We start from the raw sequence: 17776 nt of genomic DNA, 5'->3' as shown, positions 1-17776 counted from the left end.
GGCACTGAGCGAACAGCTGCCTGGGGGCTTAGCTGCCAGCTGGGGCCAACCCACCCTGTGATTTGCCTTATTTCTACTGGCACTAAGAACAGCAGCAGTAACATGCTCTAAAAGAAGGTCTTCCTCTTCTTGATGATGGTAAACTCTATTTCTTTGATGTTACTCCTTTCCTTCATTCTTCCTTGGCAAGATAGTTATAATTTCTCAGTATTATAGTCTGGCATGAAGTTGTTAGAACAATACTTTTCATCTCCTTTCTAACTGTTATCATCCAATGGCAAGACCCCTCAGACAGTATTGTCCCTACATCATTTCTTTCCTTCCCATTTCCAGTCTCTGTGTGTGTGTGTGTGTGAGGAGTTGTTTATCGTGATTATCACATCCCTGACCAGCTTGTCCTTGGTTGCCAGTACGGGATCCAGGTGAGCACCCAGGGCCTTTGTTGGCCCACTGGGCAGCTGTATTAAGAAGTTGTCCCACGGTGCTCCAGACTGTTTGCACCTTGTTTTGCCTGGTCCGTGGATGCCAGGGCAATTACAGTCCCCCACAGGAACTGGCTCATTGCCCTGCAGACTTCCTTGGGCTGCTGACAGAAGACTTTTCCTCCTTGCTCACTGTCGTGGTTTAGCCCCTGTGCGCAACTAAGCACCACGCAGCCACTCGCTGCCCCTCCCCCCTCACCCCCCGGTTCCATGGGGGAGAGAATCTGAAGAGCACAAGTAAGAAAACTGGTGGAGGACCCCGGGGTGTGCAGGTGCTTGTGATGTCATAGGTGCCTGAGTAGGTGACAGGGCAGGAGCCAGACGTGGCTTCCGCAGGGGCTTGTGATGTCCCTGGTGTCCTGGTAGTTGTTTGGGTAGGAAGGAAGACCTGGCTTTTGCTGGTGCCTGTGATGTCAGTGGTGGCTCTGCAGCTAGTAAGGCAGGAGCATGCAGCTGGCTTGTGCAGGTGCTCGTGATGTCATAGGTGTCTCAGTAGGTGATAGGGCAGAAACAGGCCCCTGGCTTGTACAGCTGCTTCTGATGTCACTGGTGGCTAAGTCCCTGGTTGGGTATGAATGGACACCGGGCTTCCGCAGGTGCTTGTGATGTCACTGTTGGCTGAGTAGCTCTTAGGGCAGGAGCAGGCTCCTGGCTTCTGCACCTTTTTGTGATGTCATAGTTGACAGAGCAGGTGATAGGGCAGGAGCAGGCCCTGGCTTGTGCCAGTGCTTGTGATGTCACTTGTAGCTGAGTAGCTTTGAAGGCAGGAGCAGGCCCCTGGCTTGTGCAGCTGCTTATGACATCATGTTCACAAGTAGTTGATAGGGCAGGAGAAAGTCCCTGGCTTGTGCAGCTGCTTATGATGTCCCTGATGGCTGAGTAGCTGATAGGCCAGTCTGCAGCTGGCTTGTGCACCTGCTTGTGACGTCACTGGTGGCTCTGTAGCAGTGGTGTCAGGCGCATGCAGCTGGCTGGTGCGGGTGCTGGTGGTGTCACAGGTAGCTGAGGAGGTGATAGGGCAGAAGCAGGCCCCTGGCTTGTACAGCTGCTTCTGATGTCAGTGGTGGCTAAGTAGCTGATAGGCCAGGAGGATGCACCTGGCTTCCGCAGGTGCTTGTGATGTCATATGTGCTTGACTGGGTGATAGGTTAGGAACCCAAGCCTGGCTTGTGCTGGTGCTTGTGTGGTCATAGGTGTATGAGTAGGCGCTGGGTTAGAAGGAGGCACTTGGCCTCTTCATGTGCTTGCGAGGTCACATGTGCCTTTGTATGAGATAAAGCTGGAGCAGGCGCGCGTCTTGTGCGGGGGCTTGTGATGTCACTGGTGGCTCTGTAGCTCTTAGGGCAGGAGCAGGTCCCAGGCTTGTGCAGGTGCTTGTGATGTGACATGATGCCAAGTAGGGTACGGGGCCAGAGGTCGCCCCTGGCGCCTGCATCTCCTTGTGATGACGCTGGTGGCACCGTAGGCAGTAGGGCCAGAGCATGCAGCTGGCTTGTGCAGGTGCTTGTGATGTCAGATGTGCCTGGGTAGGTAAGAGGGCAGGAGTATGCAGCTGGAGCACGCTACCGATCACTCAAGGTGACAGTCCAGAACTCTCAGTGACCTGGTCAAACTTGAGAGCCCCTTTTCCATTTCTTCTTCTCCCCACACCCCCCAACAGCAGGGAACTAAAAAAACCCCAGACCCTGCAAAGCTCCTTGCCTTTTCTGTAATCCCTGCTTTGACCTTCCTCTTGAAAAGTCCCCCAGGAAAAGTCCCGGGGGTGATGTGGAGCTGTGAGCAGCCCTGACCCACACACCATCCTCTTGCCCTGCTGAGGATTGCTCCTTCCACCCACAGCTTCTCCCCACAGCGCTGTGGGGAGCTCGCTGGGCAGGCTGAGTGCTGACCCTGGCAGGCACCAGAGTCCCCACTCCAGCATAAAGCGCCTTGGGGTGGAGGGACCCTGCTCTGAAGGACAGCCCTGGGCAGCCCTGGGTGCACAGTTATCTGCACAGCCCTGCAGCCATCCCTGGGAAAAGGGAGCTGTCATGCCCTGTCCCTCTGAGGGTGCAGCAGAGGAGCCCTGCTCTGCAGCACATCCTCCTCCTCTACACTAGGGAAACTGTGCAAATCCTCATTGCAGGTCACGTACCCTGTGGGATGTGCCAACTTTAGGAGATGCCTCCAGGAACCGCAGCTTCATTGCCCTGCACCCACAGACTTACCATGTAGAGGACCATGAAGATTTCTCCCGGACGGAGAAAGCTAATCTCCCGGAACATGATGGAGCAGCTAATCCTGAAAACCATTTCCAGGCACATGAACAGCAAGAAAATCATCAGGCATAGTCAGCGTGAATTCACCAAGGGGAAGTCATGCTTCACTGTCCTGATAACCTTCTCCAATCAAATGATTGCCTTTGTAGACAAGGGGAGAGCAGTGGTTCTTGTCTGCCTTTGCTTCTGCCAGGCTTTTGACACTGTCTGCCATAAGATGCTGATGGCAGAAGCTGTTGAAGTGTGGGCTGGATGATCATTGTGAGGTGGGCTGAAAACTGACTGACCATCTGGGCCCAAAGAGCGGTGATCAGTGAAAAAAAATCTAGTTGCAGACCAGTAACTCGCAGTGTACCCCAGGGGTCAAGAGGCAACGGGCACAAACTGAAACACAGGAGGTTCCCTCTGAACTTCAGGAAACACATTCTCCCTGTGCCAGTGATCGAACACTGCAACAGGTTGCCCAGGGAGGCTGGGAGTCTCCACTGTTGGAGATATTCAAAAGTCATCTGAACATGGTCCTGGGTAAGCGGCTCTAGGTGGCCCTGCTTGAGCAGGGAGGTTGGGCCAGATGATCTCCAGAGGTCCCTTCCAACCTCAACCATTCTGTGTTTCTTGAAGTCCCACACTGCTGGGACATCGAGATTGCCCTCGACCCCCAGCCAGGCAGGGCTGTCACCACAGTCACTGCAATGAGTCTGGGAACCCAAAAAGCACCATGGATGAGAGGTGCGGGGTGCACACCACCACCCCCAGCTCTGTGAGCAGGCCCTCTGCAGTCAGAGCAGCTCCCAGTGATTGAAATGGGACTCACTGCTGCTCGCAGGGTCGGGGGTCTCTGGGGGCTGCAGCCACTGGTACTGCCAGCCAGGAACCCCAAGACACAGGGCTGAGTCTTGGTTCCCTACACTGCAGCTCACGGTGCCTCCCCTGCTGTGGCACCATCCTCTCTCAGGAGCACCGCCAGGTACATTACTCCCTCTCCCGGTATAAAGGGGAGCTGCTGGAGGTCTTCTCTGTTGAGTCTGTTTTGCCCATTAAGGTAATGGGTAAGTGATCTCCCTGTCTTGATGTCAACCCACGAGCTTTTTTGTCGTCTTTTGTCCCCCTGTCCTGAGAAGGGGAAGTGGGAGAGCGGCTTGGTGGGCGTTAACCCACCACAATTACTCAGCTCCACAACCGGAGCACATCTCATGCAAGCAAAGACACTGTTCTTTGACAGCCCCAGTCTCAGCAACAGGCTGCAGGCACTCCCTGCAGACCCACACCTGGGGAGCTACATCTTGCCTCTGCAGCTGTGTCTGAGTTTTGTCTTCTGCTGTGCCTGGGGTAGTTACTCCAGTCAGTTCTGGAGACCACGTCCTGCGATGTGTCACCATAAATGCTGTTGAGTTCAATGCTGTCTGCAGCAAAGTTTCCACCCCTCCCCGCCCCTCATCCTTCCATGTGCCCTTCTGCACAAAGTGCTGCTTCTGCCAAGAGCTGTTCCCAGCAAAAGTAGGAGCTGAGCCCAGAACCGCTGCCCAACTGCAAGTGCCAAGAGCAAAGCCCAGCCCAAGTGGTGTCCTGGGCCCTCTGCATGGGCCCTGCCCAACAGTCTGCCCTGCTAGCTCTTGCGTCCTTGTTTGCAGCCTGTTTGCAGCACTCCCTAAAGCCCTAGTCAAGTAGCAAGTGGAGGCCGAGCACAGCTGTCTAATGCTTCTCTGTATGGCTCCCACTACCACCCCGGAGGGTCCCTTCCCACAAGGCTATGAAACTGCCCAAGCAGCCCCTGGATGCTCTTCACTGAGCTCACAAATGTCACTGCTCCATCGTGCCCCTATCTCCAGCAGTATCCTCACAGCCCTCACGGTCCTTTTGTTTCAGTCCCTGGCTCTTCTGATTTACAGCATGCCTTTTGTCTTAGGTCTTGGTTATAGTGGTGACTCAGAGGTCTCTCAGAGGCCCAGCGACAGCCAGGGGGAGTGGTGGCCATGCTGCACGCTACCCAGTATGTGCTGCCATCCCATTCTGTTACTGCTGGAGAAAGAAGCGTCTGTAGATAAGTGTCCATTTGTGCCTGTGGGGAGCGACACGCTTAACTCAGCGGATGATCCCCCTTTCCTGCCAGAAATCCTAGCTGAATGAAGTGGCAAAGCCTGACCCTCAGCTGCAGTAAGAAAAGCCCGACTGTATTAGCAGCAAAGTAGACCACTCCCCTCCTCATGCCCCTCTCCCCTCCCCCTGTACAAGACACTGAATGCATTTCCTTGGGGTGCTTCCCATCACCATGATGGAAAGGCAGGACTGGCTTCTGCAAAAGGTCTTGGAGCTGAATGTTGCTGGGTCCATGGGTTCTGGTGTCCAAAATAGTAACTAGCCAAACTGTGTTTACTTGCAATAAGGTTTTACTTTTGCTTAAGGTGCTAGAGAGGAGAAATGCACAGAATTTTTAGGGGGGAAAAAAGCATAACCTCAGGAACACATCCACACACATACACATACCACCTCACTGTCCTGGCCAGTTGGCTGGCAGGACACAAGGCACTTGAAGAGCAGGGTGCCTGGAGCAGGCAGGTGGGGTCGGGGACAGCTGGTCCTCTCGACCAGCAGGCAGGGAGAGACAGGGTATCAAAGGAGGCAGGCAGGGTATGTGAAGGAAGTGCCAGAGCTCTTGAAGAAGACAGGAAGGGCTCCCCACAGCCCACTACCCCACAGTGATTTAATGAGAGCGGGCCCCATCATGTCAATCCCACTCCTTTCTGAAATTCAAGGGTTTTGTCTTTTTTTAAGAAGCTGGAGTCTGTAGGGAGTTCTCAGCCTGTGGCCTCTGCCCCATGCACTCTACAGTGCTGGAGGGTTCTGGTTTTGCAGGCCATGGTTGGTCTCTTCCAGTCTCAGTTTCAGGGTTGGTTTGGTTGGATTTTTTTCCTTTTTTGAGGAACTTCCTTTCTTGGTTATGTTCAAAGCAATCTTCTGCCAGCTCTCAAGGTTACACTTCCTCAGTGAACAGTGCCTGACCACCAGTGAGCTGTTTATAGTCCTGGGATGAGGCTTACACTTCACATCAAAACAAGAGACACCTGGTCCCCAGCTCTGGTTCACACCACTGCCCATAAGAAGTTGATAAGCCTCACAGGCTAGGACTGGGACCTTGCACAGCTAGCATATGGAAAATTTAGTGTAAAGCAACAGTTAGCTTAAGACCTGTAGCATGGTACTGCCACTACCGTTTTTGCTGGGCCATTGGTCAACACCTCTAGAGGGGAACTGGACATCTACTGGTGTGGACACAGTGGGACTGATCAGGGAGGAGGGCATAGGAGCTGGGAAATGAACTGTCTAGGCAGTGCAGACCCTAGGAGTGAAAGCTCTCCTCAGGGTCTCCCTGACTTCATGGTTTCTCAGGCTGTAGATCAAGGGATTAGCAAAAGGAGTGATGATGGTATAAAAGAGAGAGAAGAGCTTGTTCAGGGGCCTCAGCGTATCAGTATCTGGCAGGACATACACAAAGATGATGGTTCCGTAGTAGAGGGTGATCACAGTGAGGTGGGAGGAGCAGGTGGAGAAGGCTTTGTGCCGGCCAGTGGAGGACGGGATTCTCAGGATGGCCACGATGATGCACGTGTAGGAGGTGAGGGTGAGGAGGAAGGGGGGCAGAGTGAACAAAGCAGAAAGCAGCAAGGTCACCAGAGCCATCAGGCTGGTGTCAGAGCAGGACAGTTTTAGCAGTGGGGTGAAATCACAGAAGAAGTGGTCGAGGTCAGTGGGACCACAAAAGGTCATGCCTGACATCCAGTAGGTGTTGGCAATGGTGGACAGGAACCCACTGATCCATGACCCAGCTGCCAGATGCAGGCAGGACCTGACCCTCATCAAGGCTGCATAGTGCAGCGGTCTGCAGATGGCCACGTAGCGGTCCAGCGACATCACAGCCAGGAGGCAGCACTCTGCTGCTGTCAGAGAACCAAAGCAATAGTATTGCAGGATGCAGCAGCGGATGGAGATGGCCCTGTCCCCCGACAGGAAGCTGGCCAGCAGCCTGGGCAGGATGGTGGAGCTGTAGCAGACCTCCAGGCAGGACAAGTTGCCCAGGAAGAAGTACATGGGGGTATGAAAGTGCCAGTCAGTCACCACTAGCACAACGATGGAGATGTTTGCAGCCATGGTCATGATGTAGATCATCAGGAAAAGCAGGAAGAGAGGAACCTGCAGCCCAGGGTGATGGCTGAATCCCAGGAGGGTGACTTCTGTGATGCATGAGTGATTCCCCCCCACTGCGTTTTCCATGAAGGAATCTCTGGGGAAGGAAAACACAGCCTGGGAGAAGGTGGAAAGATGGTTAACACAAGTAAACCAGCAACCGGCTCCAGGTGGCCCTGCTTGAGCAGGGGGGTTGGACAAGATGACCTCCAGAGGTCCCCTCCAACCTCAGCCATTCAGTAATTTTGTAAAATAATGCCCCCCACACACACACAGTTGTGTCTTTCTGCACTGAAATCTCTTGACCTCTACCATTTTTTATTTTCTTTTTGTTCGGAAGACCTTCCAGTATTGTAATGTGTCAAACATTATAGCACAATCTTACTTAGTTACTGGTTTGGTTGATGAAGACAGCCTCCACCAAACGGACGCTCTAAAATATTCCCTTATTTTTCCTACTTCTCATACTCGTGCTGCGTGTGAGCGACACAGTCCTATAGATAGGAGAATTGCTTTCTCCACTTTCACTTAAATTGCCTTTTAGTAGGGCCTGTTGCGATAGGACAAGGGGCAATGGTTTTAAACTAAAAGAGGGCAGATTTAGACTAGATATACAGAAGAAATTCTTTACGATGAGGGTGGTGAAACACTGGAATAGGTTGCCCAGAGAGGTGGTAGATGCCCCATTCCTGGAAACATTCAAGGTCAGGTTGAAGATGTTCCTGCTCACTGCAGGGGGGTCGGACTAGATGACCTTTAAAGGTCCCTTCCAACCCAAACTGTGCTAGGATTCTAAGTGATACTGTGCATCAACGGACTGTTGCGGCGTGCTAGAAACAGCACCCATGCACACAGATAGAAACACTTTCCCGTATGCACACGCCTATTCACACACGCACGGTGAGTGTACAGGAACACACACTGAAACAGAGCGTGTCTCTGCTCACACGCCCAGATGTGCATGCATTCACACACAAGAGACACATCAACACAGGCATGCACAGAAATGCATGCACAGAAGTACACCAAACTTGGTAATCCTAGGGAGGCCCACAGAAACAGAGACACACACAGATATTTACACAGACGCCCCCCCAAGTCTGCGTGCCACTGCTCCCCATGCCAGCAATCCAGCCATGTAGATACCTGTCCCCTGCCTCCTCCTTGCTGCTTGGTAGCCATTGCACGTTGGGCTCCAGCGCTCCAGCACACTCACACAGCCTCTGTACTTTACCCGCTGCAATCACATCAACGCCAAGCGCATTGCAATCATCCGAATCTTTGCTAGTCCCTTTTTATAAGCAAAGAGTAGTATGAGGTGGATGACAAGGATTCAGGAGGTTTGCGGTAGTAGTATTTTTTCCTCTGGAAAGCTATGTTATTCTTGTTTTCTTTTGCAAAATATGCCAACTTAGTGTCAGATCAGGGCATGAACCAGAACTGTCCCAGAAAAGGACCAAGTGGGATTTCCCACTATTGGATCAGGTTTTGTGACATAAATGTCCAGACATATTTTATACCGAAAGTTTTAGTGTTATACATAAAAATATGTGTTTTCCTAGTTCTACTAAGCTCATTCTATAATAATGCCCATTTATATCAATATAGCATAAAAGGTGAACTTCAATTCTGAAATGTTTAATAGAGGAAGAAATTGTTTTTGCTCTCTTTCTTTTACAGCAGAGGGATAGAGACAGAAATATTTTTTCTTCTGCCTGTATCTCTGGATACATATACCCAGGGAGGTCCACAGAAGTCCTGTATATCTCAGAGGTATTGCCTACACTGTGTAGGTAGGAAAAAAAAATCTAAATATGCTAGTTGTTGGGGTTGTTTTTTTTTCCTAGAAATGTGTTTGTAAGCTTCTGTGAGGTTTTCAAACTGTAATATTGATAAATGCTGCCAGCTACACATCTCAGAATTCATTCAAAGGGCTGATACGAACAAAACCTTCCTCTGGATGAGCAAGAATTCAACTGTCACATACTCTCACGTTCATGTACCAACACAGACAATTTCACAGGCACACCTGGTGACGGCACGACCGAAAAGCCTTCATTTTTCCCTCTTCACATTATCCTTATTAATGTCTCTTAACGGCGCCACAATGTTACCTACCCTGATGATTTCTCTGCAGCTTCTGAGGGCTTTCCAACAAAGGAAAAACTTGTGCAAGAAATTTGGATTTGTGGTTGTTCTACCTGCCAGCCTGTCTGTCCACCATTCTGGTCCCTCACCAGAGGTGACTCTGTCTCTGTCATGCACACACCACAACCCCCTTGAGAGTGGATGGAGACATATATTGAAACTGCTGCTTTCGGAAAGGAAGCTTTACCTGACATCTCAGCAAGAGTCAACATCAAGGCTGAAGATGACATTGCTGGCTCATCTTCTTGAGGGAGGGTAGCTGGGAGGTTTCCCTCCCCAGAGCCCTCAGCACCGGGACGCGAGGCTCAAAGGCATGATGTGTCAGCCATTCCCTGCAGGTTTGAGTGGAATTGCTCAGAAAGGACAAAGCAAATATCCCCAAAGCAGCAGGAAGCACTGGACCTAACACAGGGCTGGAAAAAAAAAACCAGCTCCACAGTTTCATCAAAGGGAAATGCCACACACCTGAGGAAAAAGGGCTCAAAATACACAGCACAAGGTATCATTTGGGTCTGACTGATTAGGTCTCCATGTGGTGGCTGAGCATTTTGTTCTCTGGTAGAGCAAAGCCAGAGGCTTTGGTTTGTCTCTGGATTGACTGTATGACATTGCAAATGGGACTAATTTCTCCAAATGTGAGTAACCAAAGGGAGAAATGGTGAAGGTGTAATGGAAAGGAACATGACAAAACTCATGGGTTGAGATTAAGACAGTTTAAGACGTAAAGCAAAAGCTGCGCGGGCAAGCAAAGCAAAACAAGGAATTCCTTCACTCCTTGCCATAGGCAGGCAGCCATTCAGCCATCTCCAGGAAACCAGGGCTCTATCACGCATATGGTTACTTGGGAAGACAAACAACATCACTCGGAACATTTTCCCCTTCCTGCTTCTTCCCCAAGCTTTAGATGCTGAGCATGACGTCATATGGTATGGAATATCAAAATCCCCCAACCCTTTCCAGGAACTCAACATGCTGGGGTGCCTCTCTAAAGTGTCTGTACGTTAATGCACGTGGTATGGGGAATAAACATGAGGAGTTCGAGGTCTGTGTGCAGTTGCAGGGCTACGATCTTGTTGGGAGCACGGAAACGTGGTGGGATGGCTCCCAGGACTAGAGTGTTGCAATGGCTCTTTAGGAAGAGGCTCTTTAGGAAGAACAGGCTGGGAGGAGGAGGAGGAGGAGTTGCTCTTTATGTGAAAAAGCAACTGGAGTGCATGAAGTGGGGATGGATGAGGAGCCAGCTGAGAGCTTATGGGTGAACATGAAGGAGATGACAGGTAAAGGTGACACTTGTGGGTGTTTGTAGGCCAGGAAGACCAAGTGGATCAGGCTGTCTCCAGACAGATAGGAGCAGCCTCACATTCAGAGGCCCCGGTCTTCATGGGGAACTTTGACCACCCCGGTACCTGTTGGAGGGACAACACAGCAGGACATAAGCAGAGTACTCCAGGACACACCTGGAGCACTGTGTCCAGTTGTGGCCTCCTCATTACGAGAGGCATGGACATATTGGAGAGAGTCCAACGAAGGGCTACAAAGACGATGAAGGGACTGGAGCATCTCTTGTATGAGGAAAGGCTGACAGAGCTGGGACTGTTCAGCCTGGGGAAGAGAAGGCTCAGGGGCCATCTTATCAATGTATATAAATACCTGAAGGGAGGGTGCAAAGAGGACAGAGCCAGCCTCTTTCCAGTGGTGCCCACTGACAGGACCAGAGGCAATGGGCACTAACTGAAATGCAGGAGGTTCCCTACGAACATCAGGAAAGACTTTTTCACTGTGAATCTCAGTCCTTGGTGTTCTGGTTTTGGCTGGGATAGACTTAATTTTCTTCCTGGTAGCTGGTATAGTGCTGTGTTTTGGATTTAGTAGGAGAATAATGTTGAGAGCACACTGATGTTTTTAGTTGTTGCTAAGTAATGCTTACACTACTCAAGGCCTTTTCAGCTTCCCATGCTCTGCCAGGTGCACAAGCAGCTGGGAGGGGGCACAGCCAGGACAGCTGACCCAAACTGGCCAAAGGGCTATTCCATACCATATGTCATGCTGAGTATATAAACTGGGGGGAGTTGGCCAGGGGGCAGCAATCGCTGCTCGGGGATGGGCTGGGCATCGGTCAGTGGGTGGTGAGCAATTGCATTGGCCACCACTTGTTTTGTATATTCTTTTATCATTATTATTATTATTTTCCCTTCCTTTGCTGTCCTATTAAACTGTCGTTATCTCAACCCACAGGTTTTACTTCTTTTCTCCTATTCTCTCCCCCATCCCACCGGGGGCAGGGGAGGGGTGAGCAAGCGGCTGTGTGGTACTTAGTTGCCGACTGGGGTTAAACCATGACACTCGGAGATACTCAAAAGTCGTCTGGACGTGGTTCTGGGCACCCTGCTGTAGGTGCCCCTGCTTGACCAGGGGGTTGGACCTGATCAACAAATGAACCAGAGGTTCCTTCCAACTTCAACTGGTCTGTGATTGTGACGTAAAGCTAAATACCAGCATGAGATGGATAGTCAAGTACTGCAAGGGAAAGTTGAAAAGAACTTTGAAGAGAGCGTTGAGGAGGGTGTGAAACCATTCAGAGGTAAATGAGTGGCTCCGTGCAGTCTGCCCAGAGGGTTGAACCCAGTGGGCAGGTGCAGGTCTTGGGGGATGTCTGCCTCCTTCCCTTTGTGGGTGGTGGGGTGGGAAGTCAACCCATCAGGTGCCTTTCCTGCCAGGAATGGCTCTGGGTCAGCTGGCAAGGGCAGGTGGCCTGACCCTGCATGAGCAGTGGAAAGTGTTAAAGTCCCCAGGCAGTAGCTCTTGCTGAGCCCCCAGGGCAGAGGGAGGGGACTGCTGCCATGCTCTCCTCCAGTGGCGTTTTTTTTCCCAGACCACTGCCACCAGCAGAGCCACTAGCAGTTGCTTTTTAGCCACCATGCACTGACCAGGGTGGGTGGAGGGGTGGTGACAGCGTGTGCCTGCTTCCTCACTGGTGGTGACTGTCAACTGGGGCAGACTGTGCTCGGTGCACCCCAACCACATTGTTCAGCCGTGCTCGGGCACCTGGGGTCTGTAACGACGTCAGCTACCCAGCCAGCCCTTCCTGAAGCATGCACCAAGGAGTCTAGCATGTGCAAGAGTTAGCTGCTCGCTTGAAAGCTTGTGGCTCAATGGAGGTGAGGGCCAGTGTGTGCTGGTTGAGGTGGGATCCCAGGGTGGCAGCCACCAAGGCCACCAACCCCCTGGTCCTTCCCATGTGAGTGGGGGGCCAGGGGACTGCCCGGCATGCACGCAGCTGCTGCTGATGGTGGGAGAGCCAACGTCCCAAGGATGGTGGCCCACCTCGGCCAGCACCTAGCAGCTGTCTTAGAAGTGATGTGGACCAGGGGAATCTGACTGTTTAAAACAGTACAAAGACCTGTGGTGGGTGTTGACATGATGCCACTTATGCCCAGGGCTCTGAAGGTCCAAGGGAAGAAGTTCAATGAGGCATGGGTAAACAGCGGGGGGACTATGACTCTCTTAAGATGGGACCACAGTTACTAGCTGGGCTTTGCTGCAGAGGCTACACCTCCTCATGGTCCAAGTGGATGCTTTTCGGGGTACCAAGTGAGCCTCTGCCCCGGTGTTGTGTTGGGGTTATAGTTACTTCCTCCCTATGGACTGCCTTCACCGGCCACTTGGTAGTTCTTCCTTTCAGGTGAAGCAAAATTTTGGCCACTGATTGCGCTGATCATTGCCCATGAGAGTCAGGGCTTTGAGGGGGCAGCTTGCCTGGCTTTTGTTCACCCCCTCACTATGTATGGCTTTGTGGCTTGGCCAAGACGGGTTGTTTTAGTATCGGTGGTCACGCAGACAGGTCCTTTGGAGTTGTGATATGACATGTTCCTCATGGGATATCAGAGGCCATGACAGACTGGTGTAAGAGGAGGTGGACTTTTCAGGATTGGAGTTGATAAACTTGGAATTTATTGGATTGGGAGGAGGTCATCCTTCCTCCAGGAGTGACAGTTTGGCCAAGTTGCAGGAAGTATATGAGGCAGCTGCCCCTCCGATTCTTCAGGACAGTAACATCAGTCCACACACATTTGATGTGGAAAGCGAGCAGGGGGAGAAGACTCTGCTCTCCATGACTTCTGCTACCTCTTCCACATTGCCATTGACCCCTATCCTGGCTACTGGGGAGGGACCTTCCACTTGGTAGTACTCTAGTTGTGAAGGTCTTGGACAAGAACCCAGAACTATACAGAAGGGACAGGCAAGGAAGGAGAGGTGGGGGAGTTGCCCTCTATGTCTAAAATGGGATTGATGGCACGCAGCTATCTTTGAAGAACAGCAATGCTCAGGTTGAGAGCTTATGGGTGAAAATTAGAGACCGAGCCAACAAAGGAAACTTTATGCTTGATGTTTACTACAGGCCCTCAATCAAGAAGAGGAGGTTGATGAAGAGTTCTTTCTTCAACTGCAGGAAGGATCATGCTCGCAGGCCCTCATCCTCATAGGAGACTTCAACCACCTGGACATCTGCTGGAAAAGCGTCACAGCGAAGTGCAAGCAGTCTGGGAAACTGCTGGAGTGCGTTGAGGACAACTTCCTAGTACAGGTGATGGAGAGCCTGACCAGAGGAGAGGCACTGCTGAACCTCTTGCTCCCTGATGCGGAAGAACATACTGGAGAGGTCAAGATTGGAGGTAGCCTGCCCTGGTGGAATTCTCAACCTGAGAAAGGCAAACTTTCAGCTGTTGAGGGCGCTAGCATGTGGGATCCCTTGGGAAAGTGCCCTCAGAGGTAAAGGAGCGAATGAGAGCCAGGAGATATTTAAAGACCATTTTCTTAGGGCACAAGAGCTCTCAATCCTGACATGCAAGAGGCTGGGCAGGGGAGGCAGGAGGCCAGCTTGGCTAAGTCAAGACCTCTTAGCCAAACTAAAACACAAACCCCAAATGCACAGGCAGTGGAGGCAGGGATATACATCCTGGGGAGATTATAGGGATACGGCATGAGAGTGCAGGGAGGGAATCAGGAAAGGCAAGGCACAGCTGGAGCTGAACTTGCCTAGGGACGAGAAAAATAACAGGAAGGGTTTCTACAAGTACGTAGGACAACAAAGGAAGATGAAAGAAACTGTACCCACCATGAGGAGCAAAACAGGAGACCTGGCTACAACCGACATGGAGAAGGTTGAGGTACTCAAGAACTTTTGTGCCTCAGTCTTCACTGGTAAGTGCTCTAGCCGTGCTGCCCAATTCACAGAATCCAAAGGCAGGGACTGGGAAAAGGGAGTACTGCCCACCACAGGAGAAGGTCACGTTTGAGACCATCTAAAGAACCTGAATGTGTGCAAGTCCATGGGACCTGATGAGATGCATCCGTGGGTCCTGAGGGAACTGGCGGATGAAGTTGCTAACCCACTATCCATCATATTTGAAAAGTCGTGGCAGTCTGGTGAAGTTCCCACTAAATGGAAAAGGGGAAACATAACCCCCCGTTTCTAAAAAGGGAAAAAGGAAGACCGGGGGAACTACAGGTCAGTCAGTCTCACCTCTGTGCCCGGCAAGATCATGGAGCAGATCCTCCTGGAAACTCTGCTAAGGCACATGGAAAATAAGGAGATGATTGGTGACAGCCACCATGGCTTCACAAAGGGCAAATCATGCCTGACAAATCTGGTGTCCTTCTACGATGGGGTTACAGCATTGGTGGCTAAAGGAAGAGCAGCTGATGTCATCCACCTGGACTTATGCAAAGCATTTGACACTGTCCCGCATAACATCCTTGTGTCTTAATTGGAGAGACATGGATTTGATGGCTGGACCAGTCTGTGGATAAGGAATTAGCTAGATGGTCGCACTCAAAGAGTTGCAGTCAACAGCTTGATGTCCAAGTGGAGACCAGTAATAAGTGGCATTCCTCAGGGGTCGGTATTGGGACTGGCACTGTTTAACGCCTTTCCAGCGACATGGAGAGTGGGATTGAGTGCACCTTCAGCAAGTTTGTGGATGACAGCAAGGTGAGTGGTCTGGTTGATACTCTAGAGGGAAGGGATGCCATCCGGAGGGACCTTGACAGGCTAGAGAGGTGGGCCCGTGTGAACCTCATGGGGTTCAACAAGACCAAGTGCAAGTTCATGCACATGGGTTGGGGCAATCCCAAGCACAAATACAGGCAGGGTGGAGAATGAATTCAGAGCAGCCCTGAGGAGAAGGACTTGAGGGTGTTAGTTGATGAGAAGCTCAAAGTGAGCCGGCAATGTGCGCTCGCAGCCCAGAAAGCCAATCACATCCTGGGCTGCATCAAAAGAAGCGTGACCAGTGGGTCGAGGGAGGTGATTCTCCCCCTCTACTCTGTTCTCATGAGACCCGCACCTGGAGTACTGTGTTCACCTCTGGGGCCCCCAACATAACAAAAGACATGGACCTGTTGGACAGAGTCCAGAGGATGGCCATGAAGATGATCAGAGGGTTGGAGGACCTCTCCTATGAAGACAGGCTGAGAGAGCTGGGGTTGTTCAGCCTGGAGAAGAGAAGGCTGCGGGGACACCTTCTAGCAGCCTTGCAGTACCTGGAGGGGGCCTACAAGAAAGCTGGAGAGAGACTTTTTACTAGGGCATGTAGTGATAGGACAAGGGGTAATGGCTTTAAACTGAAAGAGAGTAGATTTAGGTTAGATATAGGGAAGAAATTCTTCACTATGAGGGTGGTGAGACACTGGAGCAGGTTGCCCAGAGAAGTTGTAGATGCCTGGAAGTGTTCAAGGCCAGGGTGGATGGGGCTTTGAGCAACCTTGTCTAGTGCAAGGTGTCCCTGCCCGTGGCAGAGGGGTCAGAACCAGATGATCTTTAAGGTCCCTTCCAACCCAAACCATTCTAGGATTCTAGGATTCTCTGTTTCTATGATTCTGTCTTAGGTCTACATGACGAGTCCCAGAGGAGAAGCAAGACTGCCTAAATGCAACATGTGGATGGATAGGTGATACCATCAATAAGAAAAATAAATCACCATTGGAGACCAATGAGGAAAGCCAACGTTCTGGATTGAGAACTCCCTGGGAAGAGCCAAAAGGAAAGGTTGGGTCCGTGGATGAAATGTAGCCCTTGCTCTTGCAGTTAGTCTCTGGTTTGAGACAGCTTCCTGAGCAACTTGTGCATCCTTGGAGGGTGATTCCCTGGACCTGCAGCAGGCAGCGGCCAGGTTTCCCAGCAAGGCTTTCCACCCCCCCTTCCAGAAATGGCCATGTCTGTCCATTCAGCATTCATGGATCCCAAAGCACCAATCTGGGAAAGGCTTCTAGGTGAGGGGAAGGCCTCCCTCAGGCACATCTGTCCTCCTTGAATCCAAGTCTTGTGCAAGGCTCGGGTGGGTGGAGCTCGTTTGGTGCCCACGTTTGTCTGACAGATGGCTGGTTAGTGCCATTACCAAGCAGGGAGTGAGAGATTTGGTCTCAGGACAAGTTGTGCCCAAGGCAGTTGCAGCTCACAGCTGTGGTGCCTCAACTCACTGACCCATGCCTGGGGTCTTTGATAAATAAAGCCCCATACACGGAAATCACCACAGTTAATGTGGGTGACGTGATGCCATGGTGCCAACAGGGAAATTTCCAGCCCGTATACTACATTCAGGAGAAGAAATATTGATCTTCCTCTGCATTGACTCTCACTACCCTGTCACATCTTTCTGCATGGACTCCTTCAAGGGCCCCCTTCTCAACTTTCTGCAGTCTGCCTGATGCTGCCTTCAGCCAAATCCTGCATTATGTTCCTACCTGTCCCTTCCTACGTATCTCGCTGAAGGTTTTCCACTAAGGTTACCCACTGTGGAAAGTGGAATGCACTGGAGGCAACTTGGACTTCATAGGCAGCTGAGGAATGTTTTTTATTTGAACTATGCCTTTCTTTTCCTTTCTTTTTTTTTTTTTGTTTGGCAGGTAAGAACCATCCTTCTGTGACTGCACAACTGGTTCTCCAACTACAGCAGGTGGGAACTGGTGCAAATGCACCTTCAGCTGCAGACTATGGTGGGAAAAGCTTGGATTTGAGAGAGCATGATGCAAGTCCCAGGTGGCTGATGATAGAAATGGCAGGGTGTGTGGGAGGTGGGGGGGGACACAGAGTTTGCCCACACCATGTTGTACAGAAAGGATCTTCCTTTTCCTACATGTCCAGACTTCATCAGGAGACCCATCAGGAGATGAATAGGAATTGGGGAAGGCTGATATCACTTGTTCTGTAAGCAGAAAAGTAAAGAAAAGTGGTGAAAGAAGACATCCTGTTGTATTGATATTTATTACTGAAATCTTCTCCGATTGGCTGCACTCCTGGAGTCTCTCAACTCAGCCCCACGAGACTTGAAGCATTAGGGAGAATTCTGCAGGGAGACTTGGCTTGGTATGGCATTTTGCATGTTAAGGAGCCCTCTGGTGCCATGTTCCTGAACTGCAGGCACTGAAAGAATGAGCCGTCCTCTAAAGCAGTGAAAAGCTTCCTTGAGGTGCGTCCAAGGCTGGGGAGTGAAGGAGAGGAAGAGAGGAAGGTCAGCTCATGGGGCATGTTGAGCACTGTCTAGCCACCCCACAGCAGAGGGCATTCCCCATCTCCCAGGCTGAGGCATGCACACATGATGGAAACCTCTCCTTTGTGCAGGGGCCTTCAGCCACATTCCCAGGGCAGACCTATTCCTCCTCCACCCACAGACATCAACGGCTTTCCATTGCTGGGCTCACACAAGG

The 17776-nt window shown here is 51.3% G+C and overlaps 1 protein-coding gene across 1 annotated transcript; it reads right to left on the bottom strand.

Annotated features, from left to right (window-relative positions):
• Positions 1 to 6061: 6061 nt before the first annotated feature.
• LOC140645710 (olfactory receptor 10A7-like) lies at positions 6062 to 7009 on the bottom strand. The gene has a single exon (XM_072849176.1). It carries the CDS (start codon positions 7007 to 7009, stop codon positions 6062 to 6064), a length of 948 nt encoding a protein of 315 aa, XP_072705277.1.
• Between the last annotated feature and the right edge of the window lie 10767 nt (positions 7010 to 17776).

The sequence above is a fragment of the Ciconia boyciana genome, unplaced genomic scaffold (genome assembly GCF_034638445.1).
Source record: "Ciconia boyciana unplaced genomic scaffold, ASM3463844v1 HiC_scaffold_37, whole genome shotgun sequence".
Taxonomy (NCBI): Eukaryota; Metazoa; Chordata; class Aves; order Ciconiiformes; family Ciconiidae; genus Ciconia; species Ciconia boyciana.
Note: the sequence above shows the minus strand (reverse complement) of the source record. Positions and strands in the feature narration are given on the sequence as shown.